Below are 26,345 nucleotides of genomic sequence, written 5' to 3'. Positions count from 1 at the left end.
AGCCTCAGTGTTCTCATCTGGAGAGAGGGAGGATGGCAGTGTGTCTTCCTCGTAGGGCAGCTGTGGGATTAAAGAAGAGGTAGCGTGGATAACATGCTCAGCACAGTACCCAGCAGGACACAGCACTTGGCAAGTCTAAGATCCTGTTGTGAAGAGGAGTAGGACGAGGAGCCATCTGGTGACAAGGTTAACCTGGCAGTGTGCAGGCGGGGAGGGTGGAGACAGAAGGCCACACAGGAGGTAGGCACATCCACGCGGGTGTGAAGTTGAGAGCCTGGTTGGCTATTGGAGTGGAAAGGGATATCTGGGAGGCAGATTAAAGCAGGCCTTGGTGAGGTCAGCTGGAAAGAGAAGTCTTAACAGTTCTGAAGAAGACTGGTGTTGATTGCAGAAAAAAGGCCACCATCAGGATGTGTTGGATGTATGAGGTTCCAGAGGGAGATGGTGTTTCAAAGGTGGAGTGAGAAAACTGTCTGCTGCCTCAGGGCCTAATCTTTTGGGTCACTGGCTCTTTGAGAATCTGAAGAAAGAGAGGTTTCAAGTTGTTGGCTTGGTTTTTTTTGTTTTGTTTTTAACCATTGCTATGTAGCCCAGTCTCAACTTGCTATACAGCTCAGACTAGCCTTTAACTTGTCATCCACCTGCCTCAGCCTCCCTAAGCTGGGATTACAGATGTGCAACACCACTGGTTCAAGGTGTTTTTAAAGTGTTCTCAGATTCACAGGTTGATTATTAAGCTGGATTATTAAAGAGCGCACTTTTGCCTCCTGGAGGGTAGTTAACTCAAAAGAGGTCAGGGCCAGGCATTGTTTGTGTGTGTGTTTCTGTATTTGTTTTTGCAGTGGCAGATGTAGAGAAGGGTCTACAGTTGCCCTCTCTCTCTTTCTCTCACTCCCTCCCAATGAAAAGGCAGCTCTTTTTTCAACCCTTAAGCAGAAGGTATAAGAGCAGCCTCCACATTCGGTACCACAGAAATCCTTGGCAATCCCTCGTGAGAGGTCTGACAAAGGAGAGGTGAGAGAAGAGGGACTGACTGATTGCCCTGTGGGCGCAAGCCCACTCCTTACCCTGCCCTTTTTTCAAACCTTCAAGGCTGGTATTGTGAATCAAACTATACCTTTGAAAGCAGGGCCTTTCAGTCTGTCTCTCTTGGAGCTGCTTTGCAGAGCAGGAGGAAATTGGGTCATGGCCCGTTCATGGCTCTGTTAGGCAGCATCTCCCATTCACCCTGGGCTTCTGAACTGCTTTTGATGAAGAAGGGGAGGCTCAAAGGATGCCATTGCTGTCCTCTACCTTTGTATGGTTTCTTTAAGAGATCAAGAGCTAGGACGATTTTCACTGTCATAGGAATCAGATAAAGGAGAGGAAAAGGACTCAGAGGACCCCAAGGACAGGCTGTGAACTTTGAGCTGTCTTGATACTTTAAAATGTTGCTGTCACTCAGGCTCCAGCACTGGCAGGTGTATGAGAGAGTACTTCCCCTATGTCAGGTGGTCAGGATGCCTTGGGGAATACTGTGTGGCCCTGGGGGTTTTGGGAAGACACCTTTCCTGTTGCCTGTGTCAAGAAGCACTGCCTGGAGAAGGTGACACCCGTTTTATGATGGGATGAACCCTGGGAGGTCATTTCAGGCAGAGGAAGGGCTCAGAGCTTATTTTCTGATGGTTTGAAGGAAAACTGCAATTCAGGGAACGGGGAGGGTGGCCTGGGATGCTGGCAGGAACCAGATCTCACAGGGCCTTTTGTGCTGTGATCAGGAGTTCAGACTTGACCTTGAGGCTCAGGATAAGAGGATTTTACAAGGAAGCGTAGAAGTTGGTGGGGGCCTAGCTCAGGTCTTCCTTACCTGTCTGGAGGAGGCAGGGGTAGAGATAGTCCTTGCAACACCTTCTCAGGTTGGACGATGAGCACCTATCTGGAGGAAGGAGGCACTGAACAAACCTGGTCTGGAAAAACTCAGTTTCCTGGAATCAGGGAATGAAGTGGTATCCAGGGAAGTGTGGAAGGAAGTCCAGCTACCTAGTGACTTCTTACTCATCTAGCCCCAGCAGGCCTTTGGTCTCCTTCATTTTAGCTTCTCCAGGATTGGGTCAGGGCTGCAGGATTATCAATAAGAAAACCATGGACAGATAGGCCTAGAGATGGAGGGTACCTAGAATTCAGAACGTCTGACCACCAGCCTTAGATGCAAGAGTTATATGTTAATGCCTGGCCTCTTCAGGGCACTGGCATTTCTCATCGTCATGTCCCCAGCTAGCTATGATTTTCCTCCCTTCCTCCCTCCCTCGCTATTTGGACAGCAGAACATTGGTTTCTGTTCCAGCTCCCATATGCTCTACCCCACGCTCCTCAGCAGCAGTTGAAGGGTAGTAAACACTTGGAGACAGGCTCCATCTTATCAGAACGACTGCAAATGTGTGCTACATCCATCTTCAGGCCCCTCTCGGACCTCTCACTTGGAGTAGGATGGACTAGGGTGGTAGCATGTTCAAAAGCAAAGGGTGAGAGAATTTCCAGAGACATTTCTCCCTGGAGTTTCTTCACATTTTTGGAGGCGTGGCCTGGCAAGAACTCTGGATTGTTGTATCCAGGTTTATTGAGCAAAAAGATCACATTTCCTGATTTTCCTGGATGACTAACTCCCACTTCCAAAGCCAAATGCTGTCATACCAGGCACGGTGCCCAAGTACGGTCACTCCCTTGGGATGTCAGGGCAAGCCGGTTTGACCAGGGTAGGTCTTATATAATGTGCTAGGCAGAGGTGCTTAAAAAGGTAAATTGTACTGAGCAAGGTCCCTCCCCAGCCCTGGGGAAGTTTCTAGCCTGGGCCAAAGCTCAATGCCTATAGGGCCTGAGGGCTCTGTTAGGTCCTAGCCATAGATAGGCTTAGAAAAAGGGAGAAAGGTCATAGAACATGCTGGCAACCATTTGTAATATGCCCTTTTCCATCCCTCCTCACCTTTCCTCACGTCCTATCTTTCTCCTTTCTTTCTAGGAAATATCTTTACCCAGCAGCCAAGTTACTATAATGACCTGGATGAAACCATGCCCACCATCCTTCAGGTACCAGCTGTTGGCCCTGCGCAGGGGAGGGTGAGCTGAGGAGACAGACCCTCCCCCACTTGATGGAGTTCCTTGACTTTTCTGGAAGATCCCAGAGAAATGTTTATCCCCCAGCCCCTCTCTAGCTCATCTCCCCAGACAATCTCTTTACCCTACCCGTGGCCATACCTCTTCAAATTCAGGAACAGGTCTGAGAACAAGGGTGGCCTGGAACTCACACAAAAAAAGTTTGTCATGCAGTTTGTGGTGTTTGACAACAGCCATGTGCCTAAAAGGATATCCCTGTAAGAGACGTGTGTTTCTCAAATGAGCTTTGAAGCTTTACAAAATCATTTCATGAAAGAATAGTATTCATTGGAAAAAATGTAGGAAATATTAAAAAACAGAAGAATATCACTTCCCTTCTCCCTCAAATCCTACCACCAAGAGATGCTCACTATTCTCAGTAACTTGTGGAATAATTAGATGCTAGTGTCCCTAAAGACAGTGCTGTCAGCTCAGTCTTCCATGACCTATTTTATTATGAGCTCTGTTCTGAAACCTCATTGTTGATTTGGCTTCAATGTAGTTCCCATCAGTAGCCATGTACAGGGAATGTGAAAATTGTTATATATTGCTGAAGGTGTTTCATATCTGCAAGATCCTTGGGGCTTTACATATATGTTGAGTTTTTGGTTTTTTTGAGGTGCTGGGTATCGAACCCAGGGCCTTGTGCCTGCTGGGCAAGCACTCTATACTGAACCACACGCCCAAACCCACCTGCTGTGTTTTGAGTCCTCTCTACAATCCCATACGGATGCTTCCATCGTCTTCTGTTTTCTACTCTGGCCCGGCCTTCTGAGAAGGCCGTTGTTTCTGCTGGGATCTGTGGAGCATGATCTGTTCCGAAGGTTCCAAGGCAGTTTCCGAATCACCTGTCCCTGACTGGGGGTGGGATCATAGCCACTGTTGCAGCAAGATGTGGGAGAGTCCCCTGTTGCTTTCACAGGTCTTCACCAATATCCTCCAGCACTGTGGTTTACAAGGGGATGGGGCTGGCATCACGCCCCAGAAGCTCGAGGAGAGGGTCCGGCTGACCCCCAGCGATATGCCCCTCCTGGTAAGGTCACCCTCCAGCCCAGCCTCTCTGGCTCGGTCCCCACTTCCAGAGCCTGGCTGCCCCAGGCCTGGAGAGATTGCCATGATACGGGACCCAGGGGCTCCTTTACCTTCTCACAGCCCCTTTCTCTGATTTAGTGAGCAGCAGTTTCTCCCAGTCCCATAGGTTGAGGGCATTTTTGACAGACTTGCATTTCTTTCTGGAAGCTTCGTTTATGGAGTACTAGAAAGAACAGGGCATTAGAATTCAGAGGACAGGGGTGTAGTCATCACTCAGTTCTGCTCAGCAAGTTCACTCAGGTGTCGTTCCTTGATCAGTCATTGATTCAGTGAATTTATATCGAGGAGCCCCAGCATGTCCAGGCCTTGGTGGTACGTCGTACACAAAAGCAGACATGGCGCCTATCTTGGGACTTACAGTCTAATGAGGATGACAGACAGAAGACAGGCAATTAAGGGGCCTGGATGTGTCAGGCCCTGTGCTAAGCCCTGGAGACAGCAGTGATGAGGCAGCTGAGAGCCACCCTCCTGGCACTTGCCATCTGGTAGGAAAACAGCCATTAAACGAGTATATCAAAAGAGTACAGGCCTGGGGCTGTGGCCAGGTCATCTCACCCCTCTGAGCCTCAGTTTCCTTATCTGTAAAGTGGAGATCCTAATAGCTGCCCAGCTTGCGTGAGAATCAGCAAGGCAGATGAGCAAGTGGCCTATGTCCTGTGTACCTTCATAATGAAAGGAAAGTGTTGCTTGATAGGCCTGTCCTCGAGAGGATATGCCTTCTCTCTAGGGGACCAGAGATGCTGTGTTCAGATTCAGGGGTTGAGTTTCCTTCAGCATAGAAGAGAGACTGCATTATTGTAAAATTAGAAGTGACCTTAGCTGTCACTGTGCAGGAGGCCCCTGGAGCTGCATTTCCAAAACCCTGAGGCTTACGGCAGTTAGGTGGCTTATCCAGGTCAGCTCCTAGAAATGGACCAGCCAGTCTAGGCCTGTGGCCACCATTGTTCTCTTTCCCTGATGGGGATCCTGACTTTGTCAGTGATGTCTCAGCCCCTCTGCAGAGCTGTCTGTGGAGCAAGGAGAATAATGCAGGGTTTTCTTTTGGCCGCAGGAATTAAAGGACGTTGTTCTCTACCTGTGTGATACCTGCACTACACTCTGGGCCTTTTTGGATATTTTCCCTTTGGCTTGCCAGACCTTCCAGAAACACGACTTCTGTTCCAGGTACAGCTGAGTTTTGGCTGTTGAAGTAGAGGCTCTGGTCCACACACTCATTCAACACATATTTACTCAGTCCTTTGAATGTGCCAGTGCCTCTCCCAGCCTGGGAGGAAGACAGATAAGGTTCCTGCTGAAAGCACCCTGCATTTTAGAAGCACTCCCAATGTTGGCTGAGAGCAGGCCAGGGGAGGAAAAAAAAAAACACAGCAAGAGGAGGACTCTGTTGGTTTCAGAACCCCTCTTGGGGCAGGCATAGGGAGTAATAGTCAATAAGATGTGATCTAAAGACTTCTGAGTCTAGCCCAGTGGGAGAACGTACAAGGAGACAACTGAGGTGCAACCCCCCATAAGGGAAGGGCAGAGGCTGATCCTTAAAAGTAGTCTTGAAGGCTATCGAAGCCAGCGAAGTTAAAGTATAAAAGGTCCAAAGTGTGCTCTGGGGAGGGCCAGGGTGGGGAGAGTTAGCTGAGACAGGCTGGGGACACCAGGACAGCAGGAAAAGGAGCCAATAACAGAGAGGAAACCAGTCTGTAGAAGTCAGATTGTGAGGAGCTGTGAAGTGCTGGCAGGAGTGGGGCCTTTGTTCTATAGGCACTGGGAGTCACTGGAGGCTTTTGTCCAAAGGAGCGGTAGAAAGTTCCTGCGGGGACGAAGGCAGCCGAGGAAGCAGATGGGACAGGGAGGGAGACCAGTCTGCCCACCTAGCACCATGAGCATTTGCCTTGTGCAGTGAGAAGGGGGGACATGGGCAGGGCATTCCGGGCCAGTGCAAAGGGGTTGGCAGCCTGCTTGTTGCCTGGCAACAATGAGCACTGGTCTGTTGTCAATGTCCTTTAGTTGTCACTCTTGCCAGGCATCTCTCTCCACCATCCGCCACAGCTTCTGGGAGCTGCCCGACTTTGTCTATTCATCTATCCATCCATTCTGTCATTTACTCACCATTCCACAGAACATTCATCTAGCACTGACATGCGCAGAGATGGCAGCTGGCACTCTAACTCCTCCTTGTCTCCTTGGCTTGAGAAAATCAGACATTAGGATTGATCAGTCTTCCAGAGATCGTAGACTAGGGATGGGGCTGTAGCTGTCCACTTTGGGAAAAAAAAAAGATACCTTTCACATGATAAGAGGGGTGGGGTGCATGTGGTAGGAAATTTGGAAGACAGACAAGTAGGATACTGAAATCACCATGAGGGATTGCACTACTCTTAGGTTTTATGCTCAGTATTTTCACTTATCATAAGCACAGTCCCATTTGGTCCTCAGATGGGCCACAGATGGCTTTTGAGGATCTTTGAAGATAGAGCGGGCAGCAAACTGAAAGGAGCCACAGCCATCTCAGGGGTAGGGAAGAAAGGGAAACCTCTCGGAAGTGGCTGTTCCTTTGAACCACGCACAGCCTGAGACTGGCCCAGTCTCTACCCATAGGCCAGGAAGGCCCTCTGGCAACCTGGCAGCCACAGTAACCCCTTTGGAAAGGGTCACAGTTACCTAGACAGCTCTTTCACTCACCTCTCCCCTAAGAACCTTCTTCCCGCATCTGCTCAGATGCTGAGCATGCTCTTTCTGCCCTTCATAGTTATAAATGGATGTCATTCACATGGTTCAAAACTCAAAAAGTATAAAATAGACAGTGAAGTCTCCCCCTTCCCCAGCTCCGTTCCTCACACAACCACTGTCAGTTTTGCTGTGAAATTTCCTAGAGCTAGGCAGGCACGCATGCAAGTGTAAGCAAATACACATATATGTCTCCCCACTCTCCTTTGTAGTGCTGGGAGGAAACCTAGGGTCTTGCAAATTCTAGGAAAATGCTGTACCACCTCTAGTCTTTACCCCCCTCTCTTTAAAGACTGAGTGCTATGCAGACTGTTTGCATTTCACTCATTTACTTTCTGGCGGTGCCATGGAGCGTGTAAAGCACCTTCTGTCTTTGGTATGGCTGGTAGAATTCCATCGTACACAGGGAGTACCCATAGATGGTCCATAAGGGTTTTTTTTTTCACTTGTTTGCTATTACAAAAAAAAAAAAAATGCTATACACCAGTAACTTTGCACATAAATCATTTAGCACCTTCGCAAGTATATTTGCGGGTTAATTCCTAGAAGTAGAATTACAGGGACAGATGGTACGTGCATCTTTAATTCCCATAGATTTTGCCAAATTGCCCTCCATAGTTCCAGTTTACCCTCCCACCAGCCATGTATCCTGGCAACAGCTGAACCTGCTTGGGCCAAACTGCCCTCTCTGGCCTCTGCCAGTGCCATGCCTAGCAGCGCCTGCCTTTTTTGGCCTATTTACCTTCTGCCATGTGTGGTGCTACAGTAAGATAGACGTTGCCAACAGTCAGCCAAAGGACAGACAAAACGATGGCAGGGCACCTGCTACAGATTCTGCACTATCCTAGGCACTTCTGGTGCATTTCTGACTTTGAGAAGCCTAGGATGTTTGGACGAAGAATTACACCACAGAAGAGAGGCAGCTACATTGTCATTTGTCAGGACAGCATGTTCCATGTGCAACACATTTAGTCCCAGAAGGAAGAAACCTGTGATGGGCACGGCCAGGAAGTGGACAGGTCGGAGAGAGGCCTGGAATGCTGCAGCGGGGAGGGGCAAGACAGGCAGGAGGAAGAGGAGGAAAAGGAGAACCTGTGGGAAAGTCAGAGGTCCTGGGAGCTCTGATCTCTAGGTGGACAGTGAGGGCCTCTGTTGTTGGGATGGAGAGTTTGAATTTGAGTTGGGAAGAAGGGGTGGGGTGCGAGGCAGCCAAGGTAAAATGCAAGGTTGAGTATACTGTGCCAGGTACCAAGAGAAGGATTATGGTTTGCTATCATAGGATGGAGGAAGCTGCGGGTAATTTTCTTTCTTTTTTTTTTTTTTTATTATTACTAACAATATTCATTTGAAAATCATATGTATATATTTTTGGTGGTGCTGGGGTTTGAATTCAGGGTCTTGCATGTGCTAGGCAGGTACTCTACTACTTAAGCCACCTCCCCTCCTCTTCTCCCCCCACACTTTATAAGGATTATAGAAAGTTTGCTAACTGGCTTAACTCATAAAACCAATGTAGAAAATATGCTACATTTAGGGCTGATGTGACTTATGCAGGGTAGAATGTTTGCATACATAGTAGCAAGCACAAGGCCCTAAATTCAATCCCCGGTACTGACAAATAAAAAGAATGAAAAGCCAGGTACCGTGACTCACGCCTGTAATCCCAGCTACTCAGGAGGCAGAGATCAGGAGGATCGTGGTTTGAGGCCAGCCCCAGCAAATAGTTCGTGAGACCCTGTCAAAAAAAACCTTCACAAAAAAGGGCTGGCAGAGTGGCTCACAGTGTAGGCCCTGAAGTCAAGCCCCAGCACCGCAAAAAGAAAAGAAAATATGCTACATTTAAATCCTGTGCATAGTTAGCTTGTTTTGAACAAGGGTAAATATTGTGTTGACATTTTCATGTGTAAACAATTTTTAAAGATTCCAAATCACGCCACAACCAAAGCTTGTTCTTTATATTTCATGACCAAAGTCAGAAAGGTTATTTACAAATGAGCATTTCAGCACACATGATGCTGGCAGTTTTTGAGCAAGAGAAAGAATAGTCTGTCTGTCTCACAAACCTCAGAGAGTGCTGTGTGGCCCTCTGGTTGCTGTTAGAATGGACACAGCTACTGTTACTTCCCATGAGGGGTAGGTCCAGAGCTAGGCCTTCCTGCTCCCTTGGGTTGGCTTTTGTTTTCTAACAAAACGGGGTGTTTATGATATGCACTAATCCACATTTATCCATGTATGCTTCCACAGACTAGCTTCCTTTTATGAAGTGGCAATTCCCGAAATGGAGTCTGCAATTAAGAAGAGGAGACTTGAAGACAGCAAGTGAGGCAGGGACAGAACTGAGAAAGTTGTGTGGGGAAGGGCCTGAGCACAGGCCCTTCCCCTGCTGCACCCCCTCCCTAATACCAGGGGGTAAGGGGGTAGGACCACAGACTGTAGCTTCAGGCTTCTGTGTTCTACCTGGCAGCTTCCTGGAACGTGTGTGTGTGTGTGTGTGTGTGTGTGTGTGTGTGTGTGTGTGTGTGTGTGTGTGTGTGTGTGTGTGAAGTATACAAAGTAGATTGGTCCCCAAGTCCTGCTTGGCAGTTAAGTCCTTAACCCAGTGTCCCCCCAAATCCTGGCATAACAGGACAGCTGGCCCTGGCATTTAAGCCCTCCTCTTGGCTGTTGGCTTCAAGCTGTTGGTTACTGGCCCCACTGCTCCTGACCCACTGTTGAACTGAGAAGTGGCCCTGACATCTGTAACCTTTGGCCACCTACTCCCAGCAGTGACCTGTGAGGCCCTCTCAGCTGTTGGGGGTGCCTGTGGCTGCTGGGGAAAGGCTCCCTCAGTGCTTTTTTTGTCTCCTGAATCCATTTCTCCTCTCTCCGGCCACCAAAGGCTGCTGGGTGACCTGTGGCAGAGGCTCTCCCACTCCAAGAAGAAGCTAATGGAGGTATTTCACATTATCCTGAACCAGATCTGCCTCCGTCCCATCCTAGAAAGCAGGTAAGTCCTGGATGCAGTCTCCAAGCCCAGCAGGAACGCTCCCACCACTGTTCCCTGCCTCCTCCCCTGCTCTGGATTTGCTGAGCAGAGATGGCAAACCCAGAAAAATGCCTCTTTGCTCTAACTGCTCAGAGCCTTGCAGAGGGGCGGGGTGGGCATGGAAGGGGCCTGCAGTTTGTCTCGCATTGAGTGGACGCATCTTCCCTGGTGTCCCGTTCCAGCTGTGACAACATTCAGGGCTTCATTGAAGAGTTCCTTCAGATCTTCAGCTCCTTGCTACAGGAGAAGAGGTGAGTGTAGCTGAGCTGGGAGCAGCCATGGGACAGGCCCATGACTTTTCCTTTAGTCTCCATCAGGCCTAATGTAATGGAGCCTGACATAGGCACGCCACAGCTCAAAGGTTCTAGCATTCATGGTTGGGTGGCAGACATGGGGAGTAGCCTGAAGTAGAACAGTGTCTGTATGGCCCCAGCCCTGTCCCTTCTGTCTGCTCTTGCCCTGCAGGTTCCTCCGGGACTATGATGCACTCTTCCCTGTGGCAGAAGACATCAGTTTGCTGCAACAGGCCTCATCAGTCTTGTATCCTTTTACCATAGCCCAATGTTACATGGCCTGACCAGGTCAAACATGGTCTGCTGGAACCCAGAGGGGCAGAGAAAGGGCTCGTCACGGGCCAACCAGCTGTGGCCAGAAGCCCACCAAGGCCTCACCTGCCTTTCTAGAGAATGCTGTAACACTTGAGGACAGAAGGGACAGTCCTGCTTTCTCTCAGTCTGGGCCTATGTGACCAGGTTGGACTTCAGCCTTGCCCTCATGGACCTTGTAGGAAGGAAGACAGAGAAGAAAACAGGCAGTTAGAGTGTCACAGGAGAGGAATTCAGATAGCTCCTCACCTAGTAGAGCTCGGGGCAGGAGTGTCAGACAGAAGTGATGTCCAAGCCAAGAACAGAAGGAATAGCTGTCCCAGCTGAGAACTAGAAGTGAGGACAAGAGTACCCCCAGGGATTGGAGGATGGAGGGAGCTGGCCCTTTTGAGGCACTCTCTTATGTTGTGTGCAGAGTGCAGTTCTGTGAGGCAGGAGCCTCGTGGGAGGTGGGTTGGAGGTGTAGCAGGTGAGCTGGGGGCTGGCAGACATGCACAGTCCTGTGTGACCTTCACTGAGTTTTGGCTCTGTCTGAGCGCTGGGAAGCATGGAAGGCTGTGAGCCAGGAGGTGATATGGACACGTCCCTTAGTGAAAGGCACTAAGAGAGATTGCACAGTCTGGGACTACCAGGAGGTCCAGGGGCTGCAGTGAAGGCTCTGTCGGCCCCCCAGGCTTGGATCATGCAGCTTTGCACTAGAGGTGGAGTAAGGGCATAGGAGGTGATGCTCAGATTTCTGGCTTGGCAGTGCCCAGGGTGGTCGAGAGGAAGGAGGGAAAAAAAGGAGAAGGCCTGTGGGCCATTTTGGCTGCTGAGACAGGTTGTTCAGTCCTGCCTCACGGACAGCCTAGGGCTCTCAGCCTTTCATAGTGCCTTCAGCTGGTTGGACAGGAAGTCCTGTGAGCCCGGCCAGGAGCCCCTCCTCCTGACAGTGCAAACAAGGCGCTGCTGGCTCTTCCAAGCACCGCATCCCGGGACAGTGGTGGTAGCCCCTGGCCCTGCCTTTGCCCAGAATTGCTTTCTGCTGAGTAGCAGGTACTGAGCTGCAAGGCCTGTGTAGTAGTGAGCTGGCTTGCTGCTCCTCACAGCCCAGCGGTCCATGGCACCCACTGGATCACCCCGGAAACCTCAGCATGAGAAAGATGGTCAGATGCGCGGAGTGAGAAATCATGCTGTTCCAGAGCTGGGGAGGCAAGGAGGGCTCTGGGCCCTGAGATGAAGAGCCCTTAACACAGCCTCACAGGGACGAGACACGGACTACCTACATCCTCCAGGCCGTGGAGAGCGCGTGGGAAGGGGTGGACAGACGGAAAGGCATGGATGCTAAAACCCCACCCATGGCCATGGAGCCTAATGGAGATTCTAACAGGGTTCTGGTGACAGCAGAGCAGGTCGGTCAAATACCACTGCATCCAGAAAACTCAGAGGAGGAGGAGGTATGTGTGTGGCAGGGCGGGGCGTGGGGGGGGTTGCTTTTCCAGCAATCTGGCCTTGTCCAAGAGGTGGGCAGTGGCAAAGCTTCCTTCCTTGTTCCTGCTCTCAGGGAAGTTTCTTTTGGGATTGACAGCCCTGAGCAACTGGTCAGGTTGTGCTGCTTTTAGAGGAACCCCAGCTGAGTTGGGGCTAGAACTGGGATGAGGAAAGCAGGCTGCTTAAGTCATTGAAGCCTCAGTGCCCCTCTGAAACCCTTCCCCGAGCTCTTCTTGCCTAGGCAACAGTGGAGTTCCTTCAGCTGCAGCTAGGAGTGCCCTGGTCCTTCCACTTGGGGCTCCAGGGCTCCACTGCATAAGTCTGTTAGCCTTAGATCTCGTACTTCCTCTCCAGGCTTTTCCAACTGGCCACATCTGTGGCTATACTGAGCCCAGGACCCTTCCCTGTGTGTTGAGAGGAGGTGAGATGCAGGGATGGTGACCATACAGACTCCCTTGTTCTGCTATTTGCCAGCTATGTGGCCTTGGGCATGTCCCTTCCATGGAGCCTTGGGAATAGGTGTGGCACCCATTTCCATGAGATCGTGCAGCACCCCGAGACCAGCTGACCCTGGGTGCTCCATTAATGAGCACTGCTCTTCTTCCCGTCAGACCCCAGGACCTGGGAAAACGACAATCGCCTCCACCTTTCCCACCTTCTTCCCCATTTGCTTCTTGTCTGAGCCATGGAGGCTTGATTATTTATTATCATTATTAAGTATTATTATTGAATCAAACCCAGGGCCTCGCATATGTTAGGCAAATGCTCTGCTACTAAGCCATCCCCCCAGCCCTGTATTATTGATTTGTCAATTTCCTTAAAAAGCCGTGTTGGGCCGTGTATGAAATGAATCCCCCTTACTAAAAAGGATATAATTAACAGGAGCACCTGCAACAGCCTGGTGGTTGCAGCTTCCCTCCAACACCAGTCATCTTGCTGACTAGCAGAGTGTGACCGTTTATGGGGTGCCTCATGTACCAGATATTGTGCTCAGTGGTTGATGTGCGTCACCTCTGTGAGACAATTGAATGGTCATAGCCCATTTTTCAAGGCAAAAACAGGATCAGAGAGGGGAAGCACCCTGCCCAAAGTCACAGCCAGAAGTAACTCAGCAAGGAAATCATAGAGCCCCTTCTTCACACTGGAGATAGAGGTGAAGAGAGACTTGAATCATTTGGCTGAGGTCCCACAGCTAGGAGGAACAGGTCCAGAACTCAAACCAGGTCCCCTCATGCCTGTTACCCTTCACCTGCCCAGCTTAGCCTTCCCCTGCGTTGCTCTGGCCTTCCTTCCAGTGCACGGGCGCAGCCGCTGCCCTAGGCCCTGCCGTGTGCGGCGTGGAGCTGGACTCACTCATCTCCCAAGTGAAGGACCTGCTGCCAGACCTTGGTGAGGGCTTCATCCTGGCCTGCCTGGAGCATTACCACTACGACCCAGAGCAGGTGATCAACAACATCCTGGAGGAGGGGCTGGCCCCTGCCCTCAGCCAGCTGGACCGCAGCCTGGACAGGTGGGAGAGACAGCAGGGCAGAACCAGGCTCAGGCTGACTTGGGACAGAGGGCCCTTTCCCTGCCTCCCACTCTTTTTCCCTCATGGCCCAGGACTCAGCTTGCTCCCTCTTCACCACAGCAGTGTTTCCAGCCATTTAAACTCGTGCCCCCCTGCAGGAAGCAAGACCTGGGGCCCCAGGAGGTTCTCAGTGCATAGCTGGGCATTCCTGCTGTGCCTTGTGGGAAGGCCCAGAGGGAAAGTGTGACAAGGGATTACTGAGCCCTTCAGAGTTCCTAGCTCTGTCCTCACCCTTCCCAGTAGATTCTGCAAGGTGGCCACCAAAGCTTGTGCCCTTTGCACTGACCCAGTGAGTTTGACCCACTGCTGCCCTGAAAGGCTCATGGGACAGCAGGAACGAGGGCACCAATGGGCGTTTCTTCTGAGTGGTGTTTGCTGAATGACTGACTGAAGTTATTTCTGTGCCTCTGGGCACATTCCTCGGCCTCTTTGTACTGTTTGACAGATGAGGACATTGAGGCACAAGGAGGTTGAGTGGGGGCTGGTGTTGGAGCTCAGAGGCAGAGCATGTGCTTAGCATTGAGAGGCCCTGGGTTCCATCTCCAGCACCAAAAACAAACCAAAAAGTTTGAGTGACCCCTGACTCCCTGTGTCATAAGGCCTTTGTGAGCATGAAATGAGGGATGGAGCTTTTGAGAAACAGAGATAACTGGAATGCATGGCACACAGAGTGAGGGGGAGCTTCATACGAGGTGTGGCTACTGCCTCAGGCCAGGGCCAGCTAGAGCAGGGCCTTGTCTTCACCATCATTGGTCTTCAGGTCATGCCCTGGGTTTGGCCTTTGAAGGGGAGTGAAGAATCTGTAGGTAGAGTGGGTGTATGTTGTGGTGGGGGGTGGGGAGAATGACAACACACAGATAGACATGAGCTGACAGGACCCTTAAATTCATTTCTGTGTGTGCCCCCAGACAGGTGAAGCCAGACCCCACGCCTCTGCTGGCATCTCGTCACAACGTCTTCCAGAATGACGAGTTTGACGTGTTCAGCAGGGACTCTGTGGACCTGAGCCGGGTGCACAAAGGCAGGAGGTGAGTGACCCGGGGCTCTACCCCCGACTCCAGAGTTGCAGAGAGAAAGTGAGAGAAACCCAGGACCCATCTTCCCAGAACTGGCCCCCTAAGCTTCAGCTTGGGCTCCCTTTGAAGACTGGGCCTGCACTGCAGCAGACAGAGCAGGTACTTTAATAACTGCGCTCCAGGCTCCTCCACTGTGTGGGTGGGGGCAAAGGCCAGAGGGCCGACTCTGTCCCTGCTTCCCTGTCTGTTATGTCGTTTAATGTGTTGACCATCAGCTCCATGGGTGTGCACCTGGACAGTGCTTCCCAGAAGTCACTCTTTCACCCAGTTGTCCCTAGGCTGTGAAAAAACAAACAAACAAAAAAAAATGTATTCCGCGTTTGGACCATTCTCTTCATTTTTAGTTTCTGTCCTTTCTACTTTTTTGGCATTGAAAAGTCCATTCATGATGTATTTATTCATTCAACAAATATTTGCTTAGTGCTTAACCTTGGATTAACTAGATTTTGGAGCTATAGTGAGGAGTGAAACGGACATGGTCATGCCCGCTGAAGTTTGCATTAATTAGCTCATCAAACAATCAATGTCGTGTTGCAGGTGTAAGGCGTGCTCCAGGGTGGGGTGCTCAGACTCCTGTGCCTTTAGTGGGGCTTCAACGCAGGCAGGAAGGCTCCTGAGAAAACAACATGGGTCCAGAAGCTGAAGGAGGCTGAAGAGTCAGTTCTGCAAAGCAGGGCAGGAGAAGCTTCCCAAGCAGAGTGAGCAACAGGGACAGTGGCCCAGGACCATTGTGAACATAGTGAAGGTCCCACAAGCTGACAGCCCTTGTTTTGAAAGGATCACCCTCCTATAGGAGGGAGTATGACAGTCCACGTAGAACAGTGGACTGGAAGGGTGGTTCAAGCTGTAGAATGCCTGTGTAGCAAGTGTGAAGCCCTGAGTTCCAACCCCAAGTACGGCCACCAAAAAGAATGGCACAGTAGGACAACCTTTGGACGAGTGTGGCCTGCCCTGTCCCTCATCAGAATGGGGTGGGAGGCCCAGAGAGAGAGAAGGCCAGTTCTCATGGCCCTGGTCTGGTAAGATACCCAGTCAGGGCCCCAGGCTGCTCCCCCTTCCTGGGGTTGTCTAGTGCTAGAAGCGTGCTGGCCACGGGTTTGAAAAACAGACACAGGCAGCCCTGAAGCCATCTTGCCTCTGGACGGGAAACACTTGCAAACTGTATGTCACACACATTGTGATATCACCAGATCCTGGCAGAGCTGTACCAGACCAGCATGACTCTCTGCAGCCCCTGCTGTGGGAGAGGGGCAGACTGGGTCCCCTGATTGGCCAGAGGCTCGTCCTCTCTCCAACCTGGGGAGCCTTATTGGTAGGTCCCCCTCTCCAGAGCTTAGGCATCTGATCTGTGGGTTTGTCCAGGGCCCATGGCATTGCAAGGACTGCCTTAACCTCTCCCCCAGGTCATAGGTCATTCATGAGCCTTTGCCAAGGGGCTGATCCCAGCTGTCAGAGTCATTAGAAGGGCTGGTGCTGAGATGGCCAGGTGTCTTAGGGCTGCGCCCCAGTCCTGAGGTGCTCAGGTTGTCAGGCTGGGACTGGATCACCACTGTTTACTGAACCCCCCACCCACCCACCGCCCAGTGGCCCAGGGGCAGGGATTGCAAAGAAGCAAAGCCTTCATTTATGTGTTCATTATTTATTTATTCACTTGGCAAATATTTATTAAGTGATTTACGAGCACCAGATACTGTGCTAGACACCAGGGAACAAGGTGAGCTGGGTGCCTGGGCCTTGCCTTCAAAGGGCAGAGACCGTGGGAAAGACAGACCATTACACAAGCACTGCAGAGCAGGAAGCTGCCGGGGTGGGGTGTGTGTGTGTGTGTGTGATTGGATCTGGATGAATGCACTTTGTGGCTTCTGTTCCCTTGCATGACAAGGAGCTGCAGGCTGGGTGGGGAGTGTGAACCTGTGGTGTGGCAACATGGACCTGGATGTGTCTTTTCTGTCTCCTGGGGCCTTTGCTTGGCAGTCAGGTGGTCCTTTGAGGCTGCAAGGGGGCTGCAGCTGTTTTTGGCTGTGGCTTCCAGAAACCATAATGCCAAGAGGAAGTCTGGACCAGGTGTTCTGTTTCTCTTGTAGCTAACCTCATGTAGGAGTTATCTAGAGTCCCCTTGTGTCTCATTGGGAGAACTGAGTCACAGGATCAGTACCTGGGCCTCTAATGTGGAGTATGGAGGTGAAAGATGAAGGTTGAGCCCAGCATAGTGGTTCACACTTATAATTCCAGCACTTAGGAATCTGAGGCAGAAGGATCATGAGTTCTAGACCAGTCTGGGCTACACAGTGATTTTCTGTCTCAGAAAAGTGGAAGGAAAGGAGGAGGAAAGAGAAAAAGAAAGGAAGGAGAAAAGGGCAAAGCCAGGTACTGGTGACTCAAACCTGTAATCCTAGCAACTCTGCAATTCGAGGCCAGTCCAGACAAAAAAAGTTCCCAAGACTCCCATGTCAACAGAAAAAAAGCTGGGCATGGTGGCATGCCTGTCTTCCTAGCTGTAGAGGGAGGTGTAAAATAGGAGCATCACAGACCAGGCTGACCTGGGCAAAAAGTGAGACCTGTCTCCAAAATAACCAGAGCAAAAAGGGCTGGGGGGCGTGGCTCAAGCAGTGGAGCGCGTGCCTAGCAAGCATGAAGCCCTGAGTTCAAACCCCAGTGCCAAAAAAAAAAAAAAAAAAAGGGATGAAAGTCTGTTAGGATGGCTGACGTGGGTTGGAGGATGCTGTGGGGTGGACACCAAGCACCCTGCTGCAGGTCTGTCATGGCCGGTGAAGAATGATGTGCACGGGTGGGGTTCCTAACTCCTTTGGCCTATTCCATAATAAAAGTTCCCTCCTCGACAAAGGTTTTTGGTGAGAAATATCTGTATGCTCTGCCATATAGAAAGTCACAGAGCGTGTTAGCACATTAAAGGCTCTGACCAAGATTGACAGCATTAAAGTGGTAGAGTACCTGCCTAGCAAGCATGAGGCTCTGAGTTCAAACCCTGGTACCAAAAAAAGAAAAAGGCTCTGACATGTCCTGCAGTAAAAGCAGCAGGATTCGCTTTGCTGAGTCCAGCAGGTGCCAGGTCCACTTCTACACATGATCTTATTTCATCCTCACTTCAACCCTGGAAGCAGGTACTGGGAGAAGGAACTGACGTTTATCAAGGATCAGGGATCAGCAAGTGGTAGGGCAGACCTGAGTCAGGAGACTGTGTCTCGCCCTGGGTCTCCTGTTAAAAGCTGTGTGACTTGGGGAGATTGCTCTACCTCTCTGGATCCAGCCTCCTCTCCTGGAAAAGGAGGGTTATTGTCTCTTTAGGTCCCTAAGGACCAGTTTGAGGAGAGTCTTGAAGAACAGGGTGGAGGAGGTGAGGAGGGAAGTGACCAGGTTCAGACAGGTCCCCTGTGTGGTTGCTCCATGTAGGTCAGGGAAGCAATTTGCTCCAAAGTCGGTCTCCCAAACCACTGCTGCCTGTGTGTCAGACTAGAATGAAGTTCTCACCCTTAAGCGGATCTTTTCCCAGTGCCTGTGCTGGAATTTTCCTTTTCTTTCCTGGTACCAAAAGAAGTCTTGGGGCTGAAGCTGCACCACACTGAACAGGCTGCCCAAGCCCAGGCTCCACTGTCCTACCTGTGTCCTTTCCCAGGGCCCAGCTGGGGTGGGCAGAAGTTATCAGGCTTCTCCATTTGTCCCTGCCAGGTGGCCACACAGAGACCACCCAGCATGCAAAAACTGCCCCACCATCCAAAACTAGGGACAGGTTGGACCAGGAGCCACAGGGAGCAGCAGAGGGATGGTGACAGCTCACCTTCGTCCTTGGTACCTGGCCCAGCACAGATCCTGGCACCTGGAGAGCCCCAGGAAACATGGCTGAGGGAATGAATGTAGCCTTCAGTGCCACCAGCTGCCTGCAGGAGCTTGGATACCTTTCACTTCCTTTCCACCTCTTTTCCAGCTTGCTGAAGAGAGCCAGGTACAGGGCTAAGGTCATAGTCACAGTCCCTTCCCTGGCAACTGAGAGTCCCTTGGACCAGGATTTTACCCTGTTCCAAATCAAGTGCACAGTCCTTTTTGCCCCTGGTTCTGGGGCTCCTGGTTCTATCAAAGACCCCTCTTGCCCTGAAGCCTTCTTACTCCTTCCTCCAGACCCCCTGCTGGACCCCCGAGCCAGAGTCCATTTCTCCTGCTGTGTCCAGGACAGGTACACCTCCATTCTGCACACTTTATGTTGGTTGTCATTTGCCTGTCTGTCACCCCCACTCCACTGTGAGTTCATGAAGACAACCATCTGTAAGTCATTTCTGAATCTCCCCCACTCAGCGTCAGAACCCTGCCTGGCACCCAGTAGGTCCTTAAGAAAGTACACTGCTTTGCCTGCCACTGGGGATGCTGTTCTGACATGCCGGGCTTCCAGACAGACAGCCTGACAGACTCAAACACCCAGCCCTCCCTGCCACTTTGGAGGTTTTCATGGAAGCTGCACAGAGCTTTGTGTCTCTTCTCCCCTCCCTCCCCCGCCCCAGTACATTCCAGAGAGCCAATTTCACAGCTAAGCTGCATCCTCTTGCCTGGCATCTCATCGATTTTCCCCTGCAGGGCTAGAAATTACATTCCACAGGCTGACAGGCCAAGTTTCTCTACAGGCTTACAAAGCTACAGTCAAGAGACCTGAGGCCCCAGCAACTCTGTGCTCTGCAGTTCAGTGTGACCCATGCATTTCCCTTCCCCTTCCTCTGCACCTGGGTTTCCTTACCTATCACCTAACAGGAGCAGAACTTCCAAACTTTTCTCTCAGTGAATTCTCTGAACTTTTTTTTTTTTTGCTTGTTTGTTTTGGCAGCACTGGGGTTTGAACTCAGTGCTTGCCAGGCAGCCGTTCTTCTGCTTGAGCCATGTCTCCAGTTCTTTTGTTAGAGAATTCTTACAGGGCAGCTGGAGCTGTAGAACAGATGGAGGCTGCTGTCGTGGAGGGGTAAGAGGCCAGAGTCCCTCCTTTCCCCACTCTCCCATGTCCCTAGGGCACTCCTGGGCTTAGACAGGAAGCCACACATGGCCTTGCTGCTTCTTCATTTTTTTTTGTTAAAAGGTCTGACCATGCAAGACCCTAGCACCATGAGAAAAAAGAAAAGAAAGAAAAAAAAGGAGCGAGGAAAAGGAAGAAAGGAAGGAAGGAAGGAAGGAGGAGGGAGGGAGGGAGGAAGGGGAGGAAGGAAGGAAGGAAAGATTTCACAAGCCAAGCCTCCTGGGGTCACCACTGTCATCTGAGGTGGGGCTCGCTGACCCTGTCCTCATTTCTACTTAGGTGCCCAGAGAGACAGACTCAAAAGGCTTTCCTTTTGGGTTCCTTTCTTATGCAGCTTTCTGTAACTTGCTTTTTTTCCTGAGGAAGTCTTAAGAGTTCTTTCCTCACGGCATAAATAGGTCACCGTGGTTCTTGAGAACGATGTGCGGCAATCTGCTACACAAATGAGACACAGCTCGTGTGGCCATCTCACTTGTGATGGACATTAGTCACCTTCCAGTTTTCAGTGTTGTCAACAGTACTGAAAAGTCCTGACCAGACCTCTCTGTGTGCATGGCCAGAGTTTCTCTAGGGTAGATGCTTTGAAAGGGAATTTCGATGTTGAGAGATGTGCATGTGTCACTCACCAGCTGCTCCTCGGGTGCCCACACTGCAGAAGAGCAGGACCTCATCACGTGGGTGCCAGCTGCAGCAAAGCCCCACCTCCTATTCCCTCACTCGGGCTTGATGTCACCTGTCTCAGCAAGGGCCGGTCCAAGAGGTAGAGAAGTGAGGTCAGCATCTCCCTGGCCCTCTACACCCAAGGCCTCCCAGCCTGATGATGGTCTCCTCCCCCTCTCCCTGTCATCCCCAGGAAGGAGGAGAACACGCGGAGCCTGGTGAGTGACAAGCGGGCAGTTACGGCACAGAAGCAGCGCTATGAGCGGTACAGCGTGGTAGTGGAGGAGGTAGGCTGCCCAGGCTGGGCCTCTGCCGGACACAGGAGACCTGCCAGCCCCCAGCCTCTCCAACCCACACTTCCCCTGTCACAGGTTCCACTGCAGCCAGGTGACTACCACGGTGATGACTATGAGGATGAGTATGATGACACGTACGATGGCAACCAGGTTGGTGCCAACGATGCTGACTCGGACGATGAGCTTATCAGCCGCAGGTAAGACATGGGGGGGCGCTCAGGCCTGGGGGCTCCACAGCCTCCTTGTGTACAAAGGAAGCCAGGGCCTGCACCCAGGCCTCCTTGCTCCTAATCCCAGCCCACCCTGAATCAGGCAGCATTTATTCGGTCTCTCAAAGTTGTTTTGAATTTTTCTTAAGTGCAGAACACTTTTCCCTGTAGAATCTTGTGGCAGTTCCCCAATACAGATCAAAGCAGAGCTGTCCTGATGAAAAGGAAGACTAGAAAGCCTCAGGGCTCCAGCTCAGTTTCCCCCCTCCTCCCCCTGTATCGGACCCTGGGGCCCGCAAAGGATCCAGGACTGCTGCAAAGCTGTCTTGCAAAGTCCCTGAGGTTTCCCAGCCTCCCAGCTGCTCCTCTCCACCCACCCCCCAGCCCCTCGCCCCAGCCACATGCCCTCTCCATAAGGCTCATCTCCAGGTTTAACTTAGCCTTTGATCTCACTTTGTCTCCACCACGCAGACCCTTCACCATTCCTCAGGTGCTGAGAACTAAAGGGCCCGAAGAGGGGCAGGAAGAGGAGGAGGATGAAGAGGAGGAGGAGGTTGAAGATGAGGCTCCTAAGGTAACTCTTTGGCAGGTGGCAGGGTAGAGGGGGCAGAGCTCCTGATTCACCCTTCAGAACTGCACCTTCTCTTCATCTGCCACCCCTATGGGGGGAGATGGCAGTCTCTTTGAGCTCAGGCTGTCTGCTTGGATGGCTGTTGGCTTAGAACTCACCGCTGCTGCCTAGTAAGGGCCCAGGGGACAAATTAAGAGGCTGGGCCTTTGAGCTGCCTGGCTTATTAGGCCCAGGAGCCTGTGGGCTCAAAGGGGCAGTTGTCAGCTGCTATGCCCAGGCTGGCAATTCTGAAGATCAGAGAGCAGCTAGCACCCAGCCTGCAGGTCCTCTGAGCCAGAGGGTTTGAAGATTCTGTTTTTCAGCATCCAAACTTTTTCTTCAACTGAGACCTTAACTGGAAGCACAACAAATAAAACAGATGACAGCCGTGTTGCTCAGGTTGAATAGGGAGTCCATAATTCCCCCCCACGCACACATACACACCAGGGAACAAAATTGGGTAATTTGGGACCAGGTCACTAAGGTAACTGAGTAGGAGGGCCTGGCAGGAACTGCCCCAGTGGTGGGAAGCACACGTCCTGTCCAAGGGGCTCCTCTGTGGCTAGACTGCATGGCTGGAATGTGCATGGATTTCCCCTTTTGCCAGCTCAGGGCTCAGTCCAGATTTTTATGTGAAATCTACCAGTCTTCACGTTACTAATTTTACATCTTTGGGTTTTGTTTTTTTAAAACCCACTAGCCATAAAGCCAGCTTGTGTCCTTAGTCCACAGTTTTCCCCTGTGCAAGTTTGCCTCACATTCATAGCATAGAAAGCTGTCCTTGAGGGTGGCATGTTCACAGCACCTTCAGAGACATGGTTTCTGTGGCACCAGGACAAGCCACTTCTAGGAGCTGAACTTACACAGCCATGTGGGTCCTTTCTTAGAAGCCAGCTCAACTTGACCACCCTATTTCCATTTGTCACTGTCGTGCTACAGCTGTGGTCATTCCACCCCACCAGCCTGCCCAGGAAGCCTCCTTCAGCTGCCTCCCCTTTGTCCCACATGCTGCAGCTCCCCCATACAAGGCACAGAGCCGCCCAGACCCTTCCCACATGGCTCACCACAGCTCAGGAAGACAGAGCCACTCACAATTCCAGACTCTGTCTCTTCTTCCTCCACAGCCTGACCACTTTGTGCAGGATCCTGCAGTGCTGAGGGAGAAGGCAGAAGCCAGGCGCATGGCCTTCCTCGCGAGGAAAGGGTGAGCATTCAGGGAGCTGGTTCTGGGTGAGGGGACTCACCTGGGGAAGGCACACGGATCCCCCAGGAAACCCACAACCCACACATAAACTTAAGGGCTTTCTGGATATTTGTTTTGCTTTCACAACAGCTGTGGGAAGTAGCTACTATGATCATTGTCTGTGCTTTACAGATGAGGAAACTCAGGCCCAGAGACAGGAAGTAATCTATCAGAGGTCATACAGCTAGTAAGTGGTAGATCAAAAGTTGAGCTCAAAAAGTACCAACAGTCTGGAGGCTGAGACAAGAGGATTAAGAATTCAAGGCCAACCAGGCGCCGGTGTCTCACACCTGTAATCCCAGCTGCGTGGGAGGCTGAGAGTGGAAGGATCTAGGTTTGAAGCCAGCCTGGGAAAACAGTTCATGAGACCCCATCTCCAAAATAACCAGAGCAAAATGGACTAGAGTTGTGACTCCAGCCATAAATAGTCTGTTTTGCAAGTGTGGAGCCCTGAGTTCAAACCCCAGTCCCACAAAAACAAACAAACAAAGAACTGTATGCAGTCCAGCATGGGCTACATATCAAGTTCCAGTCTAGTCTTGGCTACATAGTGAGACCCTGTCTCAAAAGAAAAAAATAGTGGGGTATGGGCAGGGTGGCACACGTCTATAATTCTGGCTCCTTGGGAGGTGGAGGTAGGAGGATCATGGTCAAGGCTAGCCCCCAGCAAAAGCAAGGCCCTGTCTGAAAAATAACTGAAGCAAAAAGGGCTGGGGGTGTGGCTCTAGTGGTAGAGTGCCTGCCTAGCAAATGCAAGGTCCTAGGTTCAAACCCCAGTAACACCAAAAAAAAAAAAAAAAAAGTTGAGTCCAGATGACGTGACTTTGGGCTCTACACTCATAACCATTACTTGACAGACACTGATTCTGTCACTCAGTGTGGGAAGCCAGCACATCCAGGGCCAGTTTGTGTCAGGCAAAGAATAAACTGAGAAAGCCAGGCTGCCAGACACGTCCTTTATGACTGACAACGGTCTGGTAGGGTCATGGGAGCACGGAGCTAGGCCCCTGCAAATGGAAAGAGTGCATGGGAATGTGACATGACGGCAGAAAGCCAAGAAAGCACAGCATGGTCAGGGTGAGGGCTTTCAATAGCAGCCTGAGGCTCCCACCTCCCCATGAGGAAGCTGTCTGGAGGGGCCAAGGATCTGCCTCCATGTAAGGCCAAGCCAGGGGTCAAAGCCTAGTTCTGAGTGGCTCATACAGCACTACTCTCTGGGTACAGGAGGCCTCCCCAAAAGGGAAGCCATTTGGATCTCATTCGTAAGGCAACGGGAGCCACAGAAGGTTGTTGGGCAGAGAGCAAAGCCACTATGACTTCTCATCTATCCCAGCCCCCTGAGCGTGGAGCTCTGGGCAAGGCCTAGTGGTTGAGATGGGCAAAAAGGTCTTAGGTCAAGTCTCTGAGTGCATTTGGAGGCCACCAGGCTAGGCCCAGAGTGTGGAACAGGAATATTATCTCATCTGCAGTAAGTGGTCCTGGTGAAGAAGGGAGGGGACCTACCCCGGGCCCTCCTCCTGCATTCAGCACACTAGCTGGCCTTCCCCAAGTTAAGCAATGAGCCCATCTGGAGATGGGGCACGGAGAGGAAATAACAGGAGGCCAGAGCTGGGGCCCGCCCGCTCGGAACTCCGCTTTGTCTCCATCTGAAGCCGGTGGTAGGTGACGTGGGCAGAGTGTGTGTCCTCTCCCAGTAACCACCAAGGTGGACTGTAGGTTCTTCCCATCAGAACCTCTTCCAACTGATAGCTTCTCTCTGGGTGGGGGTCACTCCCTCAGGTACCGCCATGACAGCTCAACAGCAGTGGCTGGTGGTCCCCGGGGCCATGGGCAGAGCCGGGAGACAACCCAGGAACGCAGGAGGAAGGAGGCCAGCAAGGCAACCAGAGCCAATCACAACCGGAGAAGCATGGCTGACCGCAAGAGGAACAAAGGCATGACCCCAACCTGAGGCTGCCTTGCTGGCCTCCAGGCTCACCTCCACCCTCAGCAGCCTCAGCTGGGCATCTGCCAGCCAGCCATGAGCGCCTTCGTGTAGACACACAGTGCCTTATCCCTCCGTGGAGGGCTGTGGTCACCCAGTGGGTTCCTTCCCCAGCTGCGCTGGTGGGAGAGGGACAGGGACAGACCCCCAAGGCATCCATGCCCAGACTTCGGGCAGCAAGATACCACTCCGTCACCCCTGGACAGCAGGAAAAGTACTCAGAAACAGCAGAAGGCCGCAAATAAAGTTGCTGACCCTTTCCACTAATGCCCCCGTGTCTCGTTGTCCAGTGACAGACGCCAGCAGGAGGATGGCAGGATGGTCCCCTCTTGACCTTTCATGCTTGCCCCTCCGTGACCCCACCTAACGTTGTTCTGCCTCGCTGTGTGACCCTGAGCTCATCACCCCGTTCTCAGAGCCTCCAGCCTCTGCCTGTGGAGGGAGGGTGGCGGGTGTGAGGCCCTGCGCTCCTCTGTTAGCTCCTTCAGTCCTCAGACCACCCAGGAGGTCACTACTGTTTTCCGCCACTTCACACAGATGAGGAAAGGGAGGCACGGAGGGCTGGCTGTGCAGGGCCAGGCCACCGCCAGGAAGCAGCGGAGCAGGCTGGACACTCGGGCTGACCCCTGGCCTTCACGGGTTCTAGACCCCTGTAGATGACGTCGTTGCTGTCTCACAGCTGGCCCCAGGACACTGGCCGGTGACAGAGACAGGACCAGAGCTGTGTGCCTCATATGCTCAACCCTACCCCCCCAAATCAGAATCAAATGAGGGTGTCACTGCCGAGCCTATGGAAGTGAGACTTGGGCTGGTCCCTAAAGCCTCCCGCCCCCCAGCCATGGCCTGCCGGTCCCAAGTGTGACAGCAGACTCCAGGCCTCCTCAAATGTCACTCATCAGTGGCAGAGCAGGCCTCTGGCATGGCCTGGAGTCCATCAGCCGTGGCCAGGGCCAGGGCCCGGCTGGACCTTGACGAATCACCTCGGGTGCTAGTGTCACTTATTTGCACGTGGCCAGGCCAGGTGTTAGCGGCAGAGGCCGACAGGCACTTGAGGGGCTGCTCTTGTCAGGTCATCTGGACAAGTGAAAATCAACAGCCATCCAGCCCCCTGCGTCTCGCAGCTCCCCATGATTGAGATGCAGAACAGCCCGGGGGTGGGGGCTCCCCACCTGGAGCTGCTCAGTTAGGCGGACCTGGCCTGGACTTAGCCATCCTGCAGGCAGCAGGATTCCTGCTTCCTCTCAGGGGGCATTTGCCAGCGATCCAGCTCTGCTGTCCCCCACCGAGGTCCTCAGACCCGCTCTTGTCCCTGGACTGAGGCGAGGGGACTGGGAGCTCCAGGCACCACTTGCCTTCCCGGCTGTCACCACACAGCCCCTAGCGCCTTCGCTCATGCCAGGACGGAGCGTGACCCTTTCACACGCTCAGACTTAGTCTCTCTGTCGGAGCTGTTGCTCTTGCCTTTCCCATGCCAGGGCCCAGGTCTCCCAGCATCCTCCACCCGCTCAGGCCTCAGTTTCCCCATCTGCAAAGAGAGCCCGTTGGGCCAGATGCACAGTTTCCACGTGGCGCCAGTGGAACGCCAGAGCACGCCCAGCTTTAAGATGGCAGCACAAGAGTGTTAGGAGTGGGGAGGGCACAGGATCC

At 52.1% G+C, this 26,345-nt stretch overlaps 1 protein-coding gene across 2 annotated transcripts in view; it reads left to right on the top strand.

Annotated features, from left to right (window-relative positions):
• Ascc2 (activating signal cointegrator 1 complex subunit 2) overlaps positions 1–24,957 on the top strand; it is a 38,480-nt gene extending 13,523 nt beyond the window's left edge. For both annotated transcript variants that reach the window (XM_020156481.2, XM_074061221.1), the window contains 15 exons: positions 2,996–3,063; positions 4,052–4,162; positions 5,273–5,385; positions 9,184–9,258; positions 9,818–9,925; positions 10,147–10,215; positions 10,430–10,504; positions 11,813–12,005; positions 13,335–13,549; positions 14,518–14,637; positions 20,550–20,643; positions 20,728–20,849; positions 21,333–21,435; positions 22,596–22,675; positions 24,494–24,957. In XM_020156481.2, coding sequence (XP_020012070.1) covers positions 2,996–3,063; positions 4,052–4,162; positions 5,273–5,385; positions 9,184–9,258; positions 9,818–9,925; positions 10,147–10,215; positions 10,430–10,504; positions 11,813–12,005; positions 13,335–13,549; positions 14,518–14,637; positions 20,550–20,643; positions 20,728–20,849; positions 21,333–21,435; positions 22,596–22,675; positions 24,494–24,665 — 1,718 coding nt within the window. In that variant the 3' untranslated portion in view covers positions 24,666–24,957. The remainder of the gene's footprint in view (positions 1–2,995; positions 3,064–4,051; positions 4,163–5,272; positions 5,386–9,183; positions 9,259–9,817; positions 9,926–10,146; positions 10,216–10,429; positions 10,505–11,812; positions 12,006–13,334; positions 13,550–14,517; positions 14,638–20,549; positions 20,644–20,727; positions 20,850–21,332; positions 21,436–22,595; positions 22,676–24,493) is intronic.
• The last annotated feature ends 1,388 nt before the right edge of the window (positions 24,958–26,345 follow it).

Source organism: Castor canadensis, chromosome 18 (genome assembly GCF_047511655.1).
Source record: "Castor canadensis chromosome 18, mCasCan1.hap1v2, whole genome shotgun sequence".
Taxonomy (NCBI): Eukaryota; Metazoa; Chordata; class Mammalia; order Rodentia; family Castoridae; genus Castor; species Castor canadensis.
This window is presented reverse-complemented; position numbering and strand designations above follow the sequence as displayed.